Source organism: Hesperophylax consimilis, chromosome 6 (assembly GCF_061612785.1).
Source record: "Hesperophylax consimilis isolate HC1 chromosome 6, BYU_Hcon_1.0, whole genome shotgun sequence".
In the NCBI taxonomy this organism is placed as follows: domain Eukaryota; kingdom Metazoa; phylum Arthropoda; class Insecta; order Trichoptera; family Limnephilidae; genus Hesperophylax; species Hesperophylax consimilis.
Genome location: NC_142841.1, coordinates 19,300,090 through 19,319,916, shown reverse-complemented (window position 1 = coordinate 19,319,916; position 19,827 = coordinate 19,300,090). Strand labels below are relative to the sequence as shown.

General features: G+C 32.4%; 1 protein-coding gene across 2 annotated transcripts in view; it reads left to right on the top strand.

Annotated features, from left to right (window-relative positions):
• LOC149423015 (uncharacterized) overlaps nt 1-19,827 on the top strand; it is a 380,033-nt gene that overhangs the window by 9,163 nt on the left and 351,043 nt on the right. For both annotated transcript variants that reach the window (XM_089632432.1, XM_089632431.1), the window contains exon 2: nt 15,285-16,171. In XM_089632432.1, the coding sequence (XP_089488558.1) occupies nt 16,072-16,171 (100 nt within the window). In that variant the 5' untranslated portion in view covers nt 15,285-16,071. The remainder of the gene's footprint in view (nt 1-15,284; nt 16,172-19,827) is intronic.

Sequence of the window (19,827 nt, the reverse complement as noted above, 5' to 3'; positions counted from 1 at the left end):
TAACGAATGAATCGATTTCAGAAGAGTTTTCATGTTAAACTTTTATTTAAAAAAATTAATGTATTTAAGCTACTCCGGAACTCGTGTTCATCAAAATCATTATATCGAAACGCAGGTGCATGAACACATGTTTTCATATATTCGGAAAGTAATAACATTTTATTAGGAAACGGCCTACTGTCTCGTTTTAACAGGATTTTAATAAATCAGCGATACTTTTTTTCTCCGTACACCATTCGAATTCTCTTCTTTCTTTCTTTCTTTCTTTCTCTTCGAATCTTTCTCATCTCCCTTCTCTTCCATAATCACCTCTTCAGCCTTACAAAAATCTCAATTATTGGGGATGTATTAGTTTCACCGGTTTCAGTCAGTTTTGTAAATCTTGTGCGGAATTCACATAAAAACTCTCTTGTAATACTATGTTTCAGATGTTGAGTGCCAGGCGGTATTAGGTATCACTCTGTTAGCTTCTTTAGTTATATCTCTTATATACGAAACTAGCAAGCATCCCCTTGTTATAAGACTTTATTGAACTTTATCCGCTATCAATCAATTACAGAACTAACATCTTTCATAATGTTCGCTTTATATTTCTATTTACTTTTCTTGTATTTATTGCACAACTAACATTTTATATGTAGATTTATATAGTATATTTATACACCATCATTTGCACTTTCTTATGTTATTTTTATTTTTATATATATTTGTTTTAATAAATGTTAACATGTTACATTTTTTGACATTTTTTTAACTAACATACTAGGCTAATGCCCGTGTGAATGTATATATTTTATGGGATGTGTTGTATCGCACAAACCTCCCCACATTCTGGAATAAATAAATAATGATAAGTATTACTATTACTTAACAATAAATTGATACGTCCTTGAAAAGATTGCATAAATTTTGTACAGAACATTAAAATGCCATTTTAAATGAACTCGGAGATACTGAATATCGTAAATTGACCTTACGACATGATGATTCTCAAAACACTTTACATATAATATTTAATTCTCTAAAATCATTATCTGTTTATCACATTTCAGTGCTGTTAATTGCGAAATTTATTAAATGTAAAAGAACTTAATACTAATAAATCTAACGACACATGAAACAGAACAAGACACATAAAGATAAAAATATAACGGTTACAACTATTGAATTGAATCCAGGATCTCTTGTATTACCGGGACAGGAAATAAATGTGAATTAATTAAATGTATTTAGCAATTATTATTTTTACCTTGTTTTAATAAATACATTCATTATTTTTCAGCGTGCTCAACAAAAATTGCGGCTAATTAATTGAATTCAGAAACTACCTGCTCGAATGCAACATGTTAACCCTCCTACAGCCAAATTTGTTTTTGAAACAAAAACATAATTTAAAATCTCACACTAACTAATTGTAAATTTTGTTTATTTATATTTTTCAGCATTCCAAAACGATAGTATGTACGTTAACTATTTCTAAACAAAAAATTTTTATTGCAATATATATTGCGCCCTTGAGGTGATTTTGCTCAAATAAGGCTCTATACAAATCATCCAAATATTATAATTATAAACCGTAAATAAATACACTGCAAAAATATAAGAAGCACGATAGAAAAGACATAAATTTGAAACAAAAACATTAAAAACCGACTATATCAGAAAAGAAAACTATGATAATTTAAGTAATTATTATTATTTTCCACAAATAATGTTTATATAGTTGAACAGATATGAATTACACATTGAATGTTTTTCAATTTAAGGAAAATAGTGCTAACATAAAAAATTATATTAAAGACTATAAAATTAAAATGTGAACTATAAACATGAACGCACAATAGATACAATGAAACTGCAATTCCCGAAAGACGTGTTGTTTATAAACAAGCTCGGCCTTGGAGGGTTAACTAACCCAATTAGGTTATTGGTATGATGGTTTCCTATTTCGCAATGAATTTTTAATTAATTAATTTATTTTTTGTAGAAAGAAGTAACTTTGTAGTTTGACATATTAATGAAAATAAAACAATTACTTTGTTTATTTATTTAATTCTATTTAACTGACCGGTTTCGCTTAGTACAAGCATCTTATGATCAGGGTGTAAAACAGTTTATATATTAATAAATGTTTATTTTTTTATCAGATAATATTTTTAAGGAAAACATTGAATACATTGCTACTATACTACTCTTCTATATTTTTATTTTTACCTTAGAGCAATGGCCATATTTTAAATGATTCATAATTTTGCCTTGTATTCTATAAATATGTTACAAGGTTTTTTCGATGATTACTAAGATCCTAAGATTAGTAGATTTTTTTAATACACTTATTATTTTACATGATACCACATAAGACTCCAACTTCGCGCTTCAGTGGGACTATATAATATATATTAGGAAGGGATGTAAGGGTCAGAGAAGAAGAATAAGTAGATTAGGAAGTAGGTACCCACCTGTTTCTTCAAACATGGTTATTAAAATGGTGGTGTCCCAACAAGGAAATTATTTAGTAATTATAAATTGATTTTTAACCAGCAACCGCTTGGCTCAAAGCCAATAGCCTCTAAACGTTCCCAGATGGAGGTCGTCTCTGTATTGTCCATTAAACCAGCTAACAGTTTTATTGATAACGCCGTATCAGAATCTACAATCTATAACCAGTAGCATTATAACAAGATGATACTCATTTGAATGATTGCTCGCTTCTGAAAATGCAACAATTTGGAAAGTAAAACTCATTGAATAGTCCGTGAGACAGGTAGACTGGATAGATACTGTAGACTGGGACAGTGTGTAGTGTAGAACGAATAGTGTGTGGACGACGGACGATATCGTGCCAGATAGTTTAGTGTACCGACGTCTGCTGGCCGTTTCTAGGTCGCCTTACCACGACACTGCCTCTGTGGTCGGTGAGGCCGCCTCGTTAGTGTTGTATTACCCGTGTATCACTAAGTCACCCAATTAACCAGTATAAACCACGGTTTGACTTTACTTGATCAATCTATCAAGCAAAGTTACCCATCAAGTTTTGCTTATGGGATCTTTGTGTCACTATTTACTGAATCGTAAACATATCAACAACAATCACGTATACATGCTATACTTATATATATTGTGGCAATCAGCTAGTTGGTTGTTGGTATATACATTATGAAGTTCACAGTTTACTAGAACTAGACTATTGGCGTACACACAACTATCACGCACTCATTAACCAAAGTCTGGGCAACAAGATTGGGAGTACTATTGACATATTTATTGATTCCATTTATAGAATTAAGCGTAATCTATACCGCCACTTTGCTGAATTCTACAAATTATAGTAGCGTAGATAATGTAGTTTTATTGAATTCTCTAACAGTCCTTTTTTAGCGTCAATTTTATTTTATGATACTGTTGTGACTTTTCAATAGAAAGTCGTATTTTTTCAATCTTACCGGTCGGTCAAAAAGTCTAAAATCGCCCTTGTTTTCAACTAAGGTTATACTGTTTAGTATTTAAGTTTTTTTATTCCCCTTGCAAAGTTATTAGAATTATTCATGGAATGGTTAATTTTTTTTAAATTTTGTGGCTTTTTTGAACGTCGTAAATTGCAAACAAAGCATCAAACCTGTTAGCTGTTAACACTGAAAATGTGAACCAGTTTTTATATTTATCAAAGTTTACCATCTGCAGTAGATAAGTTAATTTATTAAAGTATACCATAAATTTACAATTTGTAGTCTTTTTTGACAAATAAGAATTTGGTCCAATAAAAATATTTTTAAAAAAATTGACAGCTTGAAGTTTTTATAAACTTAATTTATTTGCTATGCTTGCTTATCAGTATTCCAAATCAAGTCTGTAAATATATTTCAGTATTATTAATTATTTAAAAAAAACTGTAGCTTTTTATAATTTGTGGCGGAACACACTGTCCGGAATAAAGGGTGTCAAAGATTGTTTTTTGTTTTTGATAATTAAAAATAGAACAACATAATGGGTTCAAATTCGTTTTAATTAATGTTAAATTACAAAGCTGTTTTTTAATTTTATTTATGACAAACAACAATTGGTAAATGACCACCATCCACTTCTACATAATCATTTAGCTCGGAACTAAATTTTTCAATCACTCACTGGAGCTTCTTGGCATAGCATTGATATAGTCTGTGATTCTTCGCTTTAAAACATTCAAATAGGAAAAAATCAGCAGGCGCTCTTCGGTGGCTAGTTGATGTCACCTCGGCGACTAATAACTCTTCCAGAATCGTGAAAAGCAGCTGACGAGTCATTTGTTACGTGCAGAGATGTGATTTCAAATAAATCCATTTCAAATGGAAATGCAAAATGCAAAATGGGTATTTTCCATTTTGCATTTTAAATGCTTTTCTAAAAACCATTTTGCATTTTAAATGCTTTTCTCAATGCATTTTCCATTTTAAATGCTTTTTTGCAACATTCTTCCTACTTTCTCCACTCATTTTTTTTTCATAAGCCCCAAATATCAGTCGGTCCTCAACCTCGCTATGAGAGATAAATTTACATTTGTCAATTGAGTGATACCATTACAAAAAATACGGATTCAAATACTGAACATGGGGCCATGATGCTGTAATATTAAATGTTAGATGGCAGTTTCTATGTTTTTACGTTGGCAACATTAGTCCCGCGCAAATTTTTTGTGGTTTCATAATCTGTAGTCGTGGTGTTTTTGGATTTACTATCATGTAATATGTTTGTTCTACATTGATGTCCATTATTAAATGACAAAATTGTTTAAAACTTGTATAATTATTTTAATTGTTTTACCTGAGAAACCATTTTGCATTTTCAATGCATTTTGAAAATGGGTATTTTGCATTTTGCATTTGAAATGCTTTTCTAAAAACCATTTTGCATTTTGCATTTTCAAATGGAAAAGTTTTTACCCATTTCCATTTTGCATTTCAAATGGTTTTGGGTACCCATTTTGCACATCTCTGGTTACGTGGGTGTTGAGTGGATCCATCCTTCCAGCAAGTCTGTAGCCAATCTGATTTTGCATTTCTGAAGCCAAAAAAGTCAGGTTCATTTGGCAATATCGATCGGAACGAAAAACATTCCAAGACACCCGTTATCTTGATTAGAGTAGGCTAACCAAAATGAAAATAATCGAAATTTAAAATGTACGACATACCTAAATTTTTTAGATATTCATTTTGTGTACTCTTTTAGTCGCTATATTGCCTATTACTACATATAAATCTGCGAACCGAAATGAGAGGCGAACCGCGCAATTTGTTTGCGGTTGCTTTGTTCCTTGCTCGTCATTCATAGTTCAGCTCGCGCTTTGGTTCACAAATGTATACACAGCATAAGATGACGCTATTGCATCTGAAACTAGTTTGAGTTTGACAGATTTATAGTAAAGTAGACAAATGTATCAGGTTCCCAATCAGGCGATATGGGTTAAATCCTCTTCTGGCTAACTCCTCCATCATTGGACAAGCAATCTTTTCCATCTATAAAGAAGGTAGTAGGAAGAATTCAAATATTATCAGTATAAAAACTACAAATACTTAGGAACAAATTTCTTCAATAAATTGCCAGAAAATATAAGATCACTAAATGATAATTTCAAAGAATTCAAAACACAATTAAAAAAATATACTGAAAACCTAAACTAAATAAAAAAACGTAAATAAATAAAAGAAAAACAAAAACAAAAAATTAAAAAATAAAATAAAAATCTAAGAAACTAAACAAATAATACCTCATCCCATACACACAAGCAATTGCCAATTGCTTATAATGGGAGAACATTGAAAAATAATAAATATTAATCATATCATAATATCTTTTATCTTATTACTAGTGAAATATATATTTGTATATCACAAAAAAAAATAAATATATATATATATATATATATATATATATATATATATATATATATATGTATATATATACATATGACCGTGCGTCCACATTTTATAAAAGTATTTTTATCTTTTTTCTATCATGCGGAAATACATAATTTTTTGACGATATAATATTTATACTGTAATCCATAAATAAAATCCTAAAAATAAAAGTAATAGTCGGTTTAAATTTTAAAATTATTTACTATTTTTTATTATATCAACGAGATAAAAGTGAAGGTTCTGTTTTCTTACAAATTTTCCCAAACAAAACTAATGTGTTTTCTAAATATCGAATTCTCTCAATTATTCAATCATTGAAATAAAAAATTAAGTAAAAATGTGGTTAGCGTTTTTGACAAAATTTTTCACGGATGATATTATTTTTTTTATTATTTAGAGATATTTATGTTTATTTTAAATGCCTACACCAGAAGAATACATTTATTTTATTTCCAAAAAAAAAAAATATTCGTGAACTCGGGAATGTTTGTTTCTAAAATAAATTCATCTCACATTCAACTTCAGGAATAAAGCTACAATTTTAAAGATATGATATCATGACACATTTTCTAAACAATTACTATTTGAATTAAAATAATTATTTTTGTTTAGACCGCCATTTTCATCAAAAACATTTCCCTCTTTAAAATATCGCTATCGAAGCATTCATGATTAATTTACAAATTCATTTGTATGAATGTTTAATAACACAGACATGCATTAACAATAAAAGTAAGTATTGCTTGTTTTACCATTAATAATAACTGTAATTGATTTGCTTCATCAATAATAATCGAGAGAATCACAACAGTTATTGTACAAGTATCGAACTAGTTAAATTAACCAGTACGATGTGTATTACGGATTGTGGATTGTAACATGGAATAGAACGTACAAATTTTCAAAAACTACGTCTAAAAAACTAATCGATCTGTCGACTGTACGACATGGTATAACTTTGTTCCTTTCCCTTAATTCGTGGCTCGGCTCGCGGAATTTTTGGCTGGTTTTTATATATTACATAAAAAAGTACATATTATGATTCAAAACGCAATGATAAAGTTGCTAGTAAGTACAGTAATTTATTTACCAAAAGCGATACATTACTATCATCGGTTTAACTGGTTCAGTGATCTTTTGTGCCAAAAACTTGAATTGCAACATATATCTGATCAGCATAAAACAGTAGTGGATCATATACAAAATACAAGAATAACACAAAATAAATTAATAACAGTACCTATGTTTCAAAACAAATATGCCCAACGCGATCCCTTAAACACGTTATATCATTCCTCCCTTACTAAAAAACGTGTTCTAAATTTTACAGAACTGATAAACAAATGACAAAACTTAGAATAACAATAACAGCAGGACAGGACGAAATAAGAATATTAAAACTAAAAACAGGAGGCAGTTTGTGCTCAGAAATGAGAATCTTCTGAGCAGACATTTTAAAAGGTACAAGGAGGCAACCGAAACCAAACAATTACCGGAAGTTTTAGAATATGGCTTATTATAAAATATCATCAACAGCAATATAATTATTCACAATTTTCCAATGTGTAAAATAATTTTATGAAATGTGAATTTTTTTGAAAGAATATCCGTCATTTTGATTAATTAACGATTCTTCGTTTTTTCTTCGATTCATAATGAAAGATTTAACTCAAATAATCAATTACCTAAAACTAAATACCTACCTATCTATTTGCCTGACAAATAAACTAAGTTTTAACATCAATTATTTTCAAATACTTTTATACAGTGGTTAAATGACAGAGCCACATAAACTGATCTGATTAATTATAGTCTATTTGATATTACTATGCTAATTTCTATGTATGTTTTCTACTTATCCAAGGTTAGACACTTGTTTCGTGCACCTAACAATGAATGGCCACTCTAGATTAATTTATAAATAATAACACACCCAGTTTAACATGGGTATTAATTATCATTACGACATTTATACTGCCTACTATACCTACTGCCATTTTCACAAGGAAAAAAATTGCTGGCTTCGTCCAAATTTTCGTTGTAATAATTATTTAGAAATCCATTTTCTCACACGGAAAAAAAATGATTACTAAGAATCTCTTCAAATTATTAGTAACTCGGTTAAAACAGGATTGCAGGCCATTTTCCGGTGAATTTTTAGTGAGTTACTATACGTAAGAACACGTGTTCATGCATCTGTATTTGCCTCCATAGTATATAATAACGAAATGCGAAAATATTAAAATTTTTATAAATGCATGTTTCGATATCGTCACAAAACATTCGTATTTTACCAAAAGTTTATCAGGAAACGTATATATTCATTCAATGGGCCTGCAATCCCGTTTTTTTGACACTTAAATGAATATTTCATAGCCGTGCATTTCCGTTGATGGAAATGACGCTGCGAAAATAAAATAGATGTGGCTAGTCAGGAAAAACAGTGCGAATTTAATGACGCCAGAACTCACTTTTGAATATTTTTTATGTTCCATTCACAACGGTTTTCCATCATGGCCGTAAAAATTAATTTAACGATTACCATGTTATTAACAATTTTGATTTTTTTCACAAACAACCGTTTGATGTTATACTTGATTAACTATATAACTTCTCCGAGAACTGTGTAATAAATAATAATGGCATTGTTTTAACTCCCTGTTTCTCAATCAATCTAACAAATTACAACTTGCATAGAGAGGAGCGATAAAATGCAAATGGTGGTTTAGTGGAAATTCAATTTCGATTATCTATAGTAATAGGCTCACGAGATTAACTGTGAGCTTTGTATTTCTCAAGATTGACGAATAAAAAAGATTTACTGCGGCATTAAACGTGATGCGTTTCTTTTGAAATCCTTAAACTTCTCTTTAACTGCAAACCATTCACTTCAGCAGATTAACAGTATGTTAATTGGTGAAATTTTTCTATTCAAATGTAGTCGCAAACAAACACTTGACGGTTATATGCATAATCTGTCATACATTAGACATATTTTGATCGATTAATTTATTGATAAAAATATATGATATACAAAAGTAATCATTCAGATGAAATCAACATCGGAAATGACCTTACTCCTTAACATGTTTTAACTATTCTATTTTCACCGACATTCATTTTTGATTAGTCAATTGGAGTGACTTAATTTTTTAGTAATATTTTAACCAAGCTGATGTATGGACCCATATACAATATATACCTACTATCACGACATCAAATAAAATCATTAAGGGTAAGGAAAATATGACCTTACTTCGGAGTAACTCGCGCACATCATACTTATACGAGGACAAAACATACCGATTAAAAATATTGCTAATTTATTAAAAATTTGGTCAAATTTCTTCTATTCCTATTAAAAACGGACTGCAGGGCTTAAACGAATAAATGGACAGTTTTCTTCACAAATTATTAGAAAACTAGAGTGAGTTTTGAGGACGGCGCAAGACATGTTCATAAAAATTCGAATTTTGACGCGTTTTTTTTTTTTTTTTTTTAATAATATTTGAAAAAAAAATTTTTTTTACATAGATAAGTATACAGGATATAAACAAGATATAAAACAATAGAAATTAAAGTAGCCTTTCCTCACCATAAAGAGACAATGCTCTTGTGTTTGGTGAGTGAATTCTAGTTCAATTATTATGTACATGTTAGTATAAAGGTAAATAAATTATTAAGAAACAACACAATATTTAAACAATATTACTTCTAGATGTAAGTATGTAATGATCTGCCCTTTCTACTTCAAACTTTTCCTTCTCTTCTTTCTACGATAAATTTTCCTTAAGTCCCGTAGGTAACTTTTCCATAAGGCTTTGGTTATATATATATCCGGGGTAGGAAGGTCCTCCCTGCCGTCTTTTCTTTATTTCACACCCCTTCAAGTGTGTACATCCTAGTTTGTCTACGTGACGTACGACCTTGAACGTACTCATTTCACGTGACGGTTCAGTATAAAAAGGCTTCACCGAACGTTGTGTTGGTTTTTTGTTTCTCGGTTTAGAAACCTAGTTATCTATATATGTGTGGTATCCCTTGGTTCTTTTGAGATAGAGTGAGTTGAATCCATTACCGCTGTGTTTTAAAACCATTTTATAAACCTTATCTTCTAAGTCGCCTGCTCCCCCCCCCCCCCCACTAGCTACTCGATTCTACCTATCGTAGGGTAATGTGAATATAATAAAGTGTTAGATTTATATATGTGATATACATACGATAAATTTATGGTGTTAGTTGTCGGCGCCATCCATGTATATATTTTAGGAGGGGAAGGAGAGGAAAGGAAATGAATTTTTTTCAAGCTAAGATTGACTCCTCCTCTTACCAAACAAAACTGATGGATGATAATTTGAGCAAGGCGATCGATATCTGCGTGTCTGGATATCACAACCGGCCGGGTCTCCCCTTGTTCCAAATCGGCAACCTTCACGCCAGAATAAAGAAAACCAGGTCTCATCACCAATTTCAGAATTGCCCCAATCTCAAACACCTCCAGGATAACCTACTTTACTGAGTGTAGAAGGGGAAAGCCATGACATCCCTTGTCACGAATCTAGTCGCGAAAATGTGACACGTAAGGTCCTAAGTTACGAGCCACCTCTAGAAAACATTGTAACTCCCACGCCGTCGGGGATTTACATCCCTTTCTAGGTCAATACATAGATAACACACGACGATCTTGTCGACATTTAGCCTGCTTTTTAACGATAGGTTGTGTGCCTACCCATTCAGCCAATTATCATGTGAGATATATGTAAGGTCTACTCGAAATGCCAAATTTAGGATGAGGACTGTCTGTATTTTAATATTCGGTTCTAGTAATTATTTTATGAGGTTACTAGCATCCTCGTGTATTAGGTATGGGTAACTCCTACTGAATACCTATCCTCTCAGGTAGGTATAAACGGATAATTGGTTTGATTTTTGCATTTAATTTAAAGAGGCTGCCTACCTCTCGAAAGGTACCTGTTGAGAAAAGTTGTTCGGTTGGTAGTTTTATTTCGGAGATTACCATCTCCCTCTTTTGACTTTAGATTTGTTTTTGTGCATCCCAATTCGTAACTTAGAAAGTCAAACAATAGATGAAAAGTATTAAATTAGAAAGTCAAATAACAGAAGAAAAGTTTTCATTTTGTTCCGTCTGGTTGCATCCGATCGCTTTCAATTTGGGACGGCATACGCTAGCAAAACTTCCCCTTTGACTGACTGTACCTGCGTCTTGTCCTATATATGAAAAGGTCGTTGACTCGTCTCTCGCTCACAGCTGATTGACGGTTCGCCTAGCACATCCCTGTTAATGATAACATTATTTGGGCGGCAGGTGTCGTAAACTTAGTTCCTGTACCTCGGTTGTATCCGTCTTTTAAAAAGGTCCTCTGAAATTTAATAAATAGTATAAAAACTCACCCAGTTAGTCACCTCTCATTCTCAGCGTGAAGCTTACCTGGTTACACTATATAGCTAAATCACTTTAATTTTCGACCTCCTCCCTACGCTTATAAAAGGGTAATTAAATATTCCTGTAAATAAAATTGTACCTCCCTAATCTGTCAGGATTCGAACCCACAGTTAATAATTTATTTGATCCTCTGGTTTTCGGTCTCCGTGGATAGAATGCCATCTCGCCAAATCAATAACCTAGCCCGATTAAACACTTCCCGCCTTTAAGTACATTCACTCTGTTTTAAAAACGCAATCATTATTTTTATTATTTTCATGTTTTTAAGACAAGCAATCTAGTTCGAACTGTATACGAAATCACGTTTAAATCAACACAACTTTATAACACAATCGCGATTGCACAACACCTGGCGCCCCTGAGGTGGGTTTTTACAAAACGGCGCTCTACAAATTATCCAATTATTATTATTGTCATTATTATTAATTGTTTTCTCACTGAGTCGAACCACTTTCACTTCACACAAACACCGGATCAATAATCTTTCACTTTAATTCAATATTCCGCAATATTCTCTAATACCATTTGAATTCAATAATTAACTGTAATTTCAAACAACACTTCTGATTTGTATCCATTTCTCGGGGCTGTCAATGCACCCAAGTTCCAGACTCGACTGTCCCTCCGGTCTCTCCTTTCCCGTGGGAATCTGTTTACTCCAGGCCTGTCTGTCAATAAATCTTCCGTCGTTGTCTAAACAAAAATTTTTTTGAGCACGTTCGTTTATTATTTATCGTTTATTTTATGTGAGTGTCCAAAACATCACAAGTAGTGAACGTATTTTGGACTTATAATAGTTTAAGGTAATTTTTTAATGTAAGATAAAATTCCTGAATAATTTTGATATTTTTTTAAATTTAATGGAAAGTTATTAAAATAAATTATGCCTAGATAAAGATAGGTATTTCGAATGAGCTTAGTGTTAAATTTTGGGATTTTAATAGTTTTCTGGTATCTTGCTTATGTATTGAATTGCAAGTTATTAAGTATATTTATATAAGTTTCGTCATTATATTTAACAGAATAAGGGCACCTGTTTCGGTATATTCTGAATGGACTGTTATTTTATCAGGAAATGGATTGTCATCAAGTTTTTAACAGCATTTCAATAAATCAGCTATGATAATTTTTCTGCGTGTATCAGTTTATATTATATCTTCACAGTCTTACTTATCAAGATTCCTTAATACGCCGCTGCAGCGCTGGTATAGCTATACGGTGAGAAGGGCCGTGTACTGCTCCGGTTAAAATATTTACTCATATTAATAATCATGCAAGATTTTTTAGACTGGCACCACTTTGTTCCAATCCTCAAAACACGGTCATTTTTGCATTTCGCGTTTAGTTGCTAACTTCACGTTTCATCAGATGACATTTGTGACGTCATTTACCCGGTCTGCTCTGAATTGCTTCGAAATTTGACCAATTTGCTTATGTGTTACGTATTTGATTTGGTAAATCAATTAAAAATATTCCTCTGATAGTGCTGATAATGGGTATTACTTATTTTTTACATTTTCATTTCGCGACCGATCGATATTTGTCAAATCAACAAAATTTTTAACAAAGTCCGCTATATCCGTCTTAATAACATAGTAAACGTCCCTAATCCTGGGGGACAGGCAGTTTAAAAATCTATCGGCAACTAATACTGTGGTATTACGGTTGGTATAAGCAGTACGATTATGTGTCGTTAACATTTTCAACTAACCTATTCTTATCTCTCCGTAGATATTATCCATTATGAGTAAAACAGTCAGTATATTATTGAGTTAACCGAAACATGACAACCCTTTTTTTTTAATTAAAGAAGAGTGAGTAATCATTTATTTATTTATTTATTGACGCCCTATTGGGCTTTTAAGTACATAAAATTACAAATTTCATTTTTAGCAACAGTATAAAACAAACAATAGAAAATCGAAATAAAATATAATGATTTCTCATACATTATTTACATTTAAAAAGTGGTGGACTAATTTGGCTTTAAATGTATTGAAGTTTAAATTAAATATGTCAGCGACATCACTTAGTTCATTGCCCAACCTATGTATTCTTTCTAACACAGAATTCGTAGAGAAGTTATTGTTGTAGAATAAAATATTCCGTCTAGTATATTTTGGAGGTATATGTATCATATATTACAAAACAATAAAAATACATTTACAATAAAATAATAATTCATCAAACCTTGAAAGTAGTTAACATTTTCGTAGCAGAGCTTCAAAGCATGTATTACGAAAAGCATACTGATTTTATTCTAACGTAATTTTTCGTAATAGATTCTTGAACGGACATACACCGGGAAAGAGAGTTATATAATTACTGTTAGCAAATTTATTTTATTTTTAATTGACATAGTAAATCAATTGCCGACTGACGAAATAATAAAAAAAAATCAACTTAATGTGATAATTTATTCAATGACCTTTGCAGCGGTGTCAGCGATCGGATGCTGATCGGAGGAATAAAACTTGAATAGTATCGATTGGGAAAAGAAAATTTTTATTCAATGTTGGTCAATGGCGCTAGATGTCGTTAGTGTTGCGTGAGACGAGCCGACCTTTGGTTTCATGGCTCAATGTTTTATTAGACAAACTGATACCAACTCGGCGATAACTCCGAACTAACCTTGGACAACGATGCGAGGAAACTTCAATTGAGTTTAAAACTACGCATTCAAAATCACTTTGGGACACTAACATAAAATGGTGGCTTTTCATTTACATACGTTTTCATTGAGAAGCTGGAAAAAAAAAACTATAATTTATTTCTTCATCAAACACAGCAAACTTATTTTGTGGCATAAGTCTGCTGTTTTTGAAAAATTGTAAGCCATTGTAAGACCCACATTCTGAATTTCTTCATATTTCTTCTGAACACTTGTTTTTAAGTTCCTCAAATATATATATTTTATTTTTGAAAATACAATTTAAATGTTTATAGAGCAGTAATTTAGATATTCTCTCGATAGAAATAAATCGCAAATTATGCTCCGAAAATTAAAAAAAAAAAAAAATTATTTAAGTTATTTAACATGTTATATGCATGAAAAATTCACAGTGTATCTTTAAATGCAACTTAGGCATTTGTTGAAAGATTTTTACTCTATTTTAATCGTCGTGTTGCATTAAATATTTTCACAATATTCGATTAATGATTATCGTTTTTCATATTATCGCGCTCCCTCTAACATTAGTATTTACACATCTCCATTTCAAACCATCTTCTACCTCTTTTTGAACGCTTACTACGGAGCCCTAGTAACAAAAAATAGTTTTAACTACTTTTAAACACCAATATATGTCGTAAGCAATGCTTGCTTCTTCACTTAAAACAAAATTTAAAAAAAATATATATATATATATTCATATTAATTACCTTATATTTTATAGAATACAATATATATATTTATATGTACGTAGAACTGTAATGATAGATATTTGATTTGCTTATTTGAAGTTGTGTCAGGTATAATATTACGCGTAACAGCTGTTTCTACTGTCAAGACATTATCACGTTAAATTTTTAGAATATAAATTTTGAAACGTTTATTGAATAAATCAAATGAAAGAAATTAACTTTAATTCAGTTGTCATTCGTAGTAATTAAGTTGAAACGAAGTTTTATTTTAAAAAAATAAGCGTGTAAATAAGCTACTCTGAAAGATTACCGATGACCGTTTTCATTGCATTTGCAGGTCGAGAATTGCAGTATAAAGTATGCAAATTTCCGTTGCACAATTACCATTGTTAAAAAAACTTACCCGAATGAAAAAATCTGTGATTTGATACCATTGTGCTACATATCGCTGTACACTCTTATCTGACATCAGAAACGAAATGAAAAAAGACCTTGTAAATAATTCATATTAGAAATGGAGTGGAATAACTAGTATCGGCGAGTGAAATTCTTCTTTCTCGTTTCAGATTCGACAACCGTACCTAGGCTTTACGCGTGAAGCTCCGGAGGAATTTGGAGAGTCGATCATCATCATCGTTGGACCAAAATCACTTTCAAAGTCAGTGTCTGTTGACCTTGACGTCATCAGATAGTGCAGCGATTTTTGATAGTAAGCCGGCGGTTAGAGTTGCGAGCGAACAATGGGCGCCTTTGACGAAACGCCTGCCTAACTGCGTTATAACTGCTGCATAGAACTCGTAGGCACTTGCGTGCTAGACGGTACAACACTCGAGTGGAACAAGCACCAAGCAACAAGCAACCTGCATTGCCTCCAGCCTGTTCCGCTACTCGCTGCTGCTCGCCACACTACACACTCGCTGGGAGCCGAATCAAGCCAATACCTTATCGTGGAACTAAACTCCCTCAGTCTGAGACGGAAAGGCGCCAAGAACGCCAACGCCACGTGCACCTCCCGGCCGAAAAACAACAACACACGTGGACTTGACGTTTCCCAAGTCTACCGGCAGAGCCTAACTCAACTCGGAATATTTATTTACCTGTCTGTGACGTGCGCCAGTGTTTGTTAATAGTCTCGACCTTTACGTGAGTGATTGTTCAAAATCAAACCAAATAAATGATTTGTGGTATTATTAGTTTTTAAACCATGTGTGTTTTCTAAAATGATCGAGTTCACCGCACTGAGGTGACGTCAGTGCCACCGGGATATAACCATTGCAGTTTAAAGTGAGTGTCTCTTGTTAGCGAGATTGTTGGTTTGTTTGATTGTTGGCGGATCATTGACAGAGTGCAACCATGTTGAATTGCACGGATTTGGAGTGCATATTGCACCATCATCATTACTATGCTCATCTCCATCACATGCAGCATCATTTGCAGAATGCGCAAGATCAAGGTAAGATAAATTAACCACCATCTAATTACCCATTACACATTTACCATTTTCAGCACAAAATAATCCTGCTATATAATAAAACATGCATTCGCGGTTAAACATCTTAGATCACTCAATGTATTTCTGTGATGTTTACAAAATTACCGAGTTTCACTAAATAATGTTCGATAATAAATTTATTCATATCCAAAACAAAACCAACTTTCTTCATAATGAACAAAAACAAAACTTTGTATGCAAATAATTACGTTTGGGCCAATGATTACGATATGAAATACTGTGTTTTTTGTTTATCTTTCAGTGACTATTTCATGAAATGTAAATATAAGTTTATTTAGAAAGGCAGAAAAGATACGTAACTGAAAATTCAACCAATGTTATAATCGAGTTCGCAAAGTAGTCAGGAAGTATTACGAGAATTTTAGGTAAACCTCGTTCTTGCATTGTCAGCTCAAAACTTGTACCGCCATAAACAACGTCTCAAACCACTTTTTATTTGCATTTGCATGTAAAGCCGCTAACTGAAGAAATCGTTCATTGACTGACCTCACCATCAACTAGTTTGATGGCAATATGTGTTGGCAAGGAGACATTTTGCAACCATTGTAAGCTATTTGCTTTTCCTTTGTGATCGACTAACTTGACACGTAAATCAAAGTGACATTATCCAAATGACAAAAACATAAATCTACGGTATCTGACGGATAAATACGATTAATGGAATTCCACCTTGCATTTCGAGATGCAAAATATAAGAATGTGTGATAATCGCTAGTCTATTTTCTGATGAGTTTTATGAACTCACCTCCACATTATACTAAACGACATAAGAGCGGATTAAACTGATATATAAAGGTAAAATTATTATATGTATTTGAAAACGGTCTGCAGTGAAACCTGTTACGATGGTGGTTTTCTCTTGAGCGCTGCGCTGGGCACGCGTAACCAGAGTTTTGGCGCGTTGCACCGAGCAAAATGTTATTATTGCGAGCTTGGAACTCTGTTTTCTTCATAGTTAATAATAAGCGGGTTTATAGAAAGGGAAAAAAGTGTTCGGTTTTTCATATTTCGAGCGTTGTTGTCACGGGATCTGCGCACCGTGGATTGAGAGAACGATCAAACGCAGATATTTCAGGGGAAAACGTGAGAATGTTATAGGTAATTGGGGTCAACGAACACAGTGGCTTACTTCATTACTGATATCAAAACCATACTGCATAATTAGGTGATTGAATTTTAAATAAATGCAGAGTTATGTGGGTGCCATAATCTTTTTCTTAATATATAAAAATCAACCTGCTTATGTTTGTGCTCGCAAAACTCGAAAAGTAGTCGACTGATATCGCTGAAAATTTCAAAAATTATTTGTTTTAGTGCCAGAAATGTTTAGAGAGTGATCGGAATGGTAAAAGAATTCGGGGACGCTCGAGGATTAATTTTCGCAATATGTTTGCACTGTAATGAGATGCGGAGTCGAATTAACGACGATGTAATGTAGTTTTTTAACGGAAACATTGTCGTATACAGTAGTGAATGGTGTAAGAAATTGGAGACGCCCTAGAAAGATATTAGCAATAGCGAAGCATTGCGAGGTTCACTAGTAAGAGATAATACAGGGTTTTCCAATAAGAGGTGTTATTTTAAATAGCACGCTATTTCGGTAGATGTTACTTTTGAAGCTGTCATTTTTTGACATTTGACAAGTAAAAACTACGCCATTAATACAAATGGAACGATACACGCTTCAACAACGCATTTAAATTATTAAAATTCACTTAAGTGAATCAAATGCAAATCATCTTGAGTGATGTGGCCCATTTCCACCTCGGTGGCTTCGTCAACAGCAAAATTGAAAATTGTCGCATTTGGGGCTCGGAAAACCCAAGATTTATTGTTGAAAAGCCTCTCTATCCACAACGTGTGACGTGTGTTTGGTGCAGTTGATGGTCCGGCGGAGTCATTGGACCTTACTTTTTCGAAAATGAGGCTGTAGCAACAGTTACTGTGAGAGATGATTAATGATATTTTATGGCCGGAATTGAATGGTATTGATCTGGACAACGTTTACTTTCAACAAAACGGCCACATATATGCCACACAAGCAACGAAATCATTGATCTTTTACGATTGAATATCAAAATAACACCTCTTGTTGGAAAACCCTGTATTATAAATATAAACCTTAGCAACAGAACATTCGATTAATTTGGACATTATTTTCGTTCACGAAAATAGTGGCGATAATAATTGGACTATAGGAATAATAATTCTTACTTTCGGTGCTCATGCATATTCTTTGGCATTCTCTGGGTAATTTATTGACTTTCATTTTTATATTCCATTACCATCGCCTCTTTAACAAGTAATTGGCTGTAATATCAATAAGTTGTAAAGTCAGATTTTTGTAGGTATTTAATTTCTGAATATTTAATTCTTGATAAGAATAAACAGAAAGTAATGTTTTTATTCTCTATCAAACATTCTTTTGTTTTTTTGAATATCTTACTATTATTATTTTGATTTCTTTACCAATTAACTACACATATCATTAGTTATATCATAACTTTTAGCATATTGACTAGCTGAGCATAAATAATTATTAAATCGAATACTCAAGGTGAGCGATTGCAACAAAAAACTAACAAAAAACACATAAAAATTGTGTCACATAAATAAATTGTATATTTATGTCTTATTAACCCTTTCAGTAACAGAGTTCTTTCTCAAAAACATGAAGAAAAAAATCTCTTTATTTTGTGAAACAAACAACTCCGTGCGTCTACTTTTCTGTTAGGTTGCAAACCTTATTTTGCCGATAACAACCGTTAATATGATGACAGATCCCGTTTCGTCTGTTTGCTTGTATTTTGGGATCCATTATTATTTTTGTATTTTTGTATGTTACATTAAATTTTCAAGAAGTATTTAAAATGAACTTAAAACGGCGGCTGTTTGATTTTGAAATATTGCTTTAGCTCACACGTGAGGGACGTCATATAAACATTGAAAAATAAATGGTGATAAAATATTGAACAAGTATTTATTATCGCAGATAAGGGTTATTACTGAAAAGGAATTTGAACTCCAGACGGCTCTAAACAACCGAGCTGTTTTCAAGAACATGCTCGTGTTAAATATTTCCTTGAAAGATTTTATTCATAAATACATTTTACGAAATTATAGTATGTGAGCCAATTACTACATACATTTCATTTACCGCTATTGCATGGATTCTGTTGTAACAATATATGTTTAATGCATTTTCCTGTGGTTCCTTCATAATAGTTTAGGTACATTATTTCCATAAACATGGCATCCTGTAATTATCCAATTTAATTAAAATAATTGATTTGTTACGTTTGGTAATTTAGCAGGGGTGCCCGGGTTCATCAGGTGAGGTGTGTACAGGATGTGCCTGCCTACCAGGTGCGTGGCGTACCAGATCGGGAGAGGTTGGTTTGGGGAGAACCTTTATCCTCTTCAACTAGTATCTCGACCCATCGTCTTACGCCGCAGTGGGAGGGATATTTTCGTCATTTCTAGACCAATTTGGAATCCCAACCCTCATACCTTTTACCTTTCCAGAACTTCCTCGTTAATGGAAAAAAAAATTACAGGATATAAAACGTTTTATTTTAGTATCGTTGTTAAGTTTT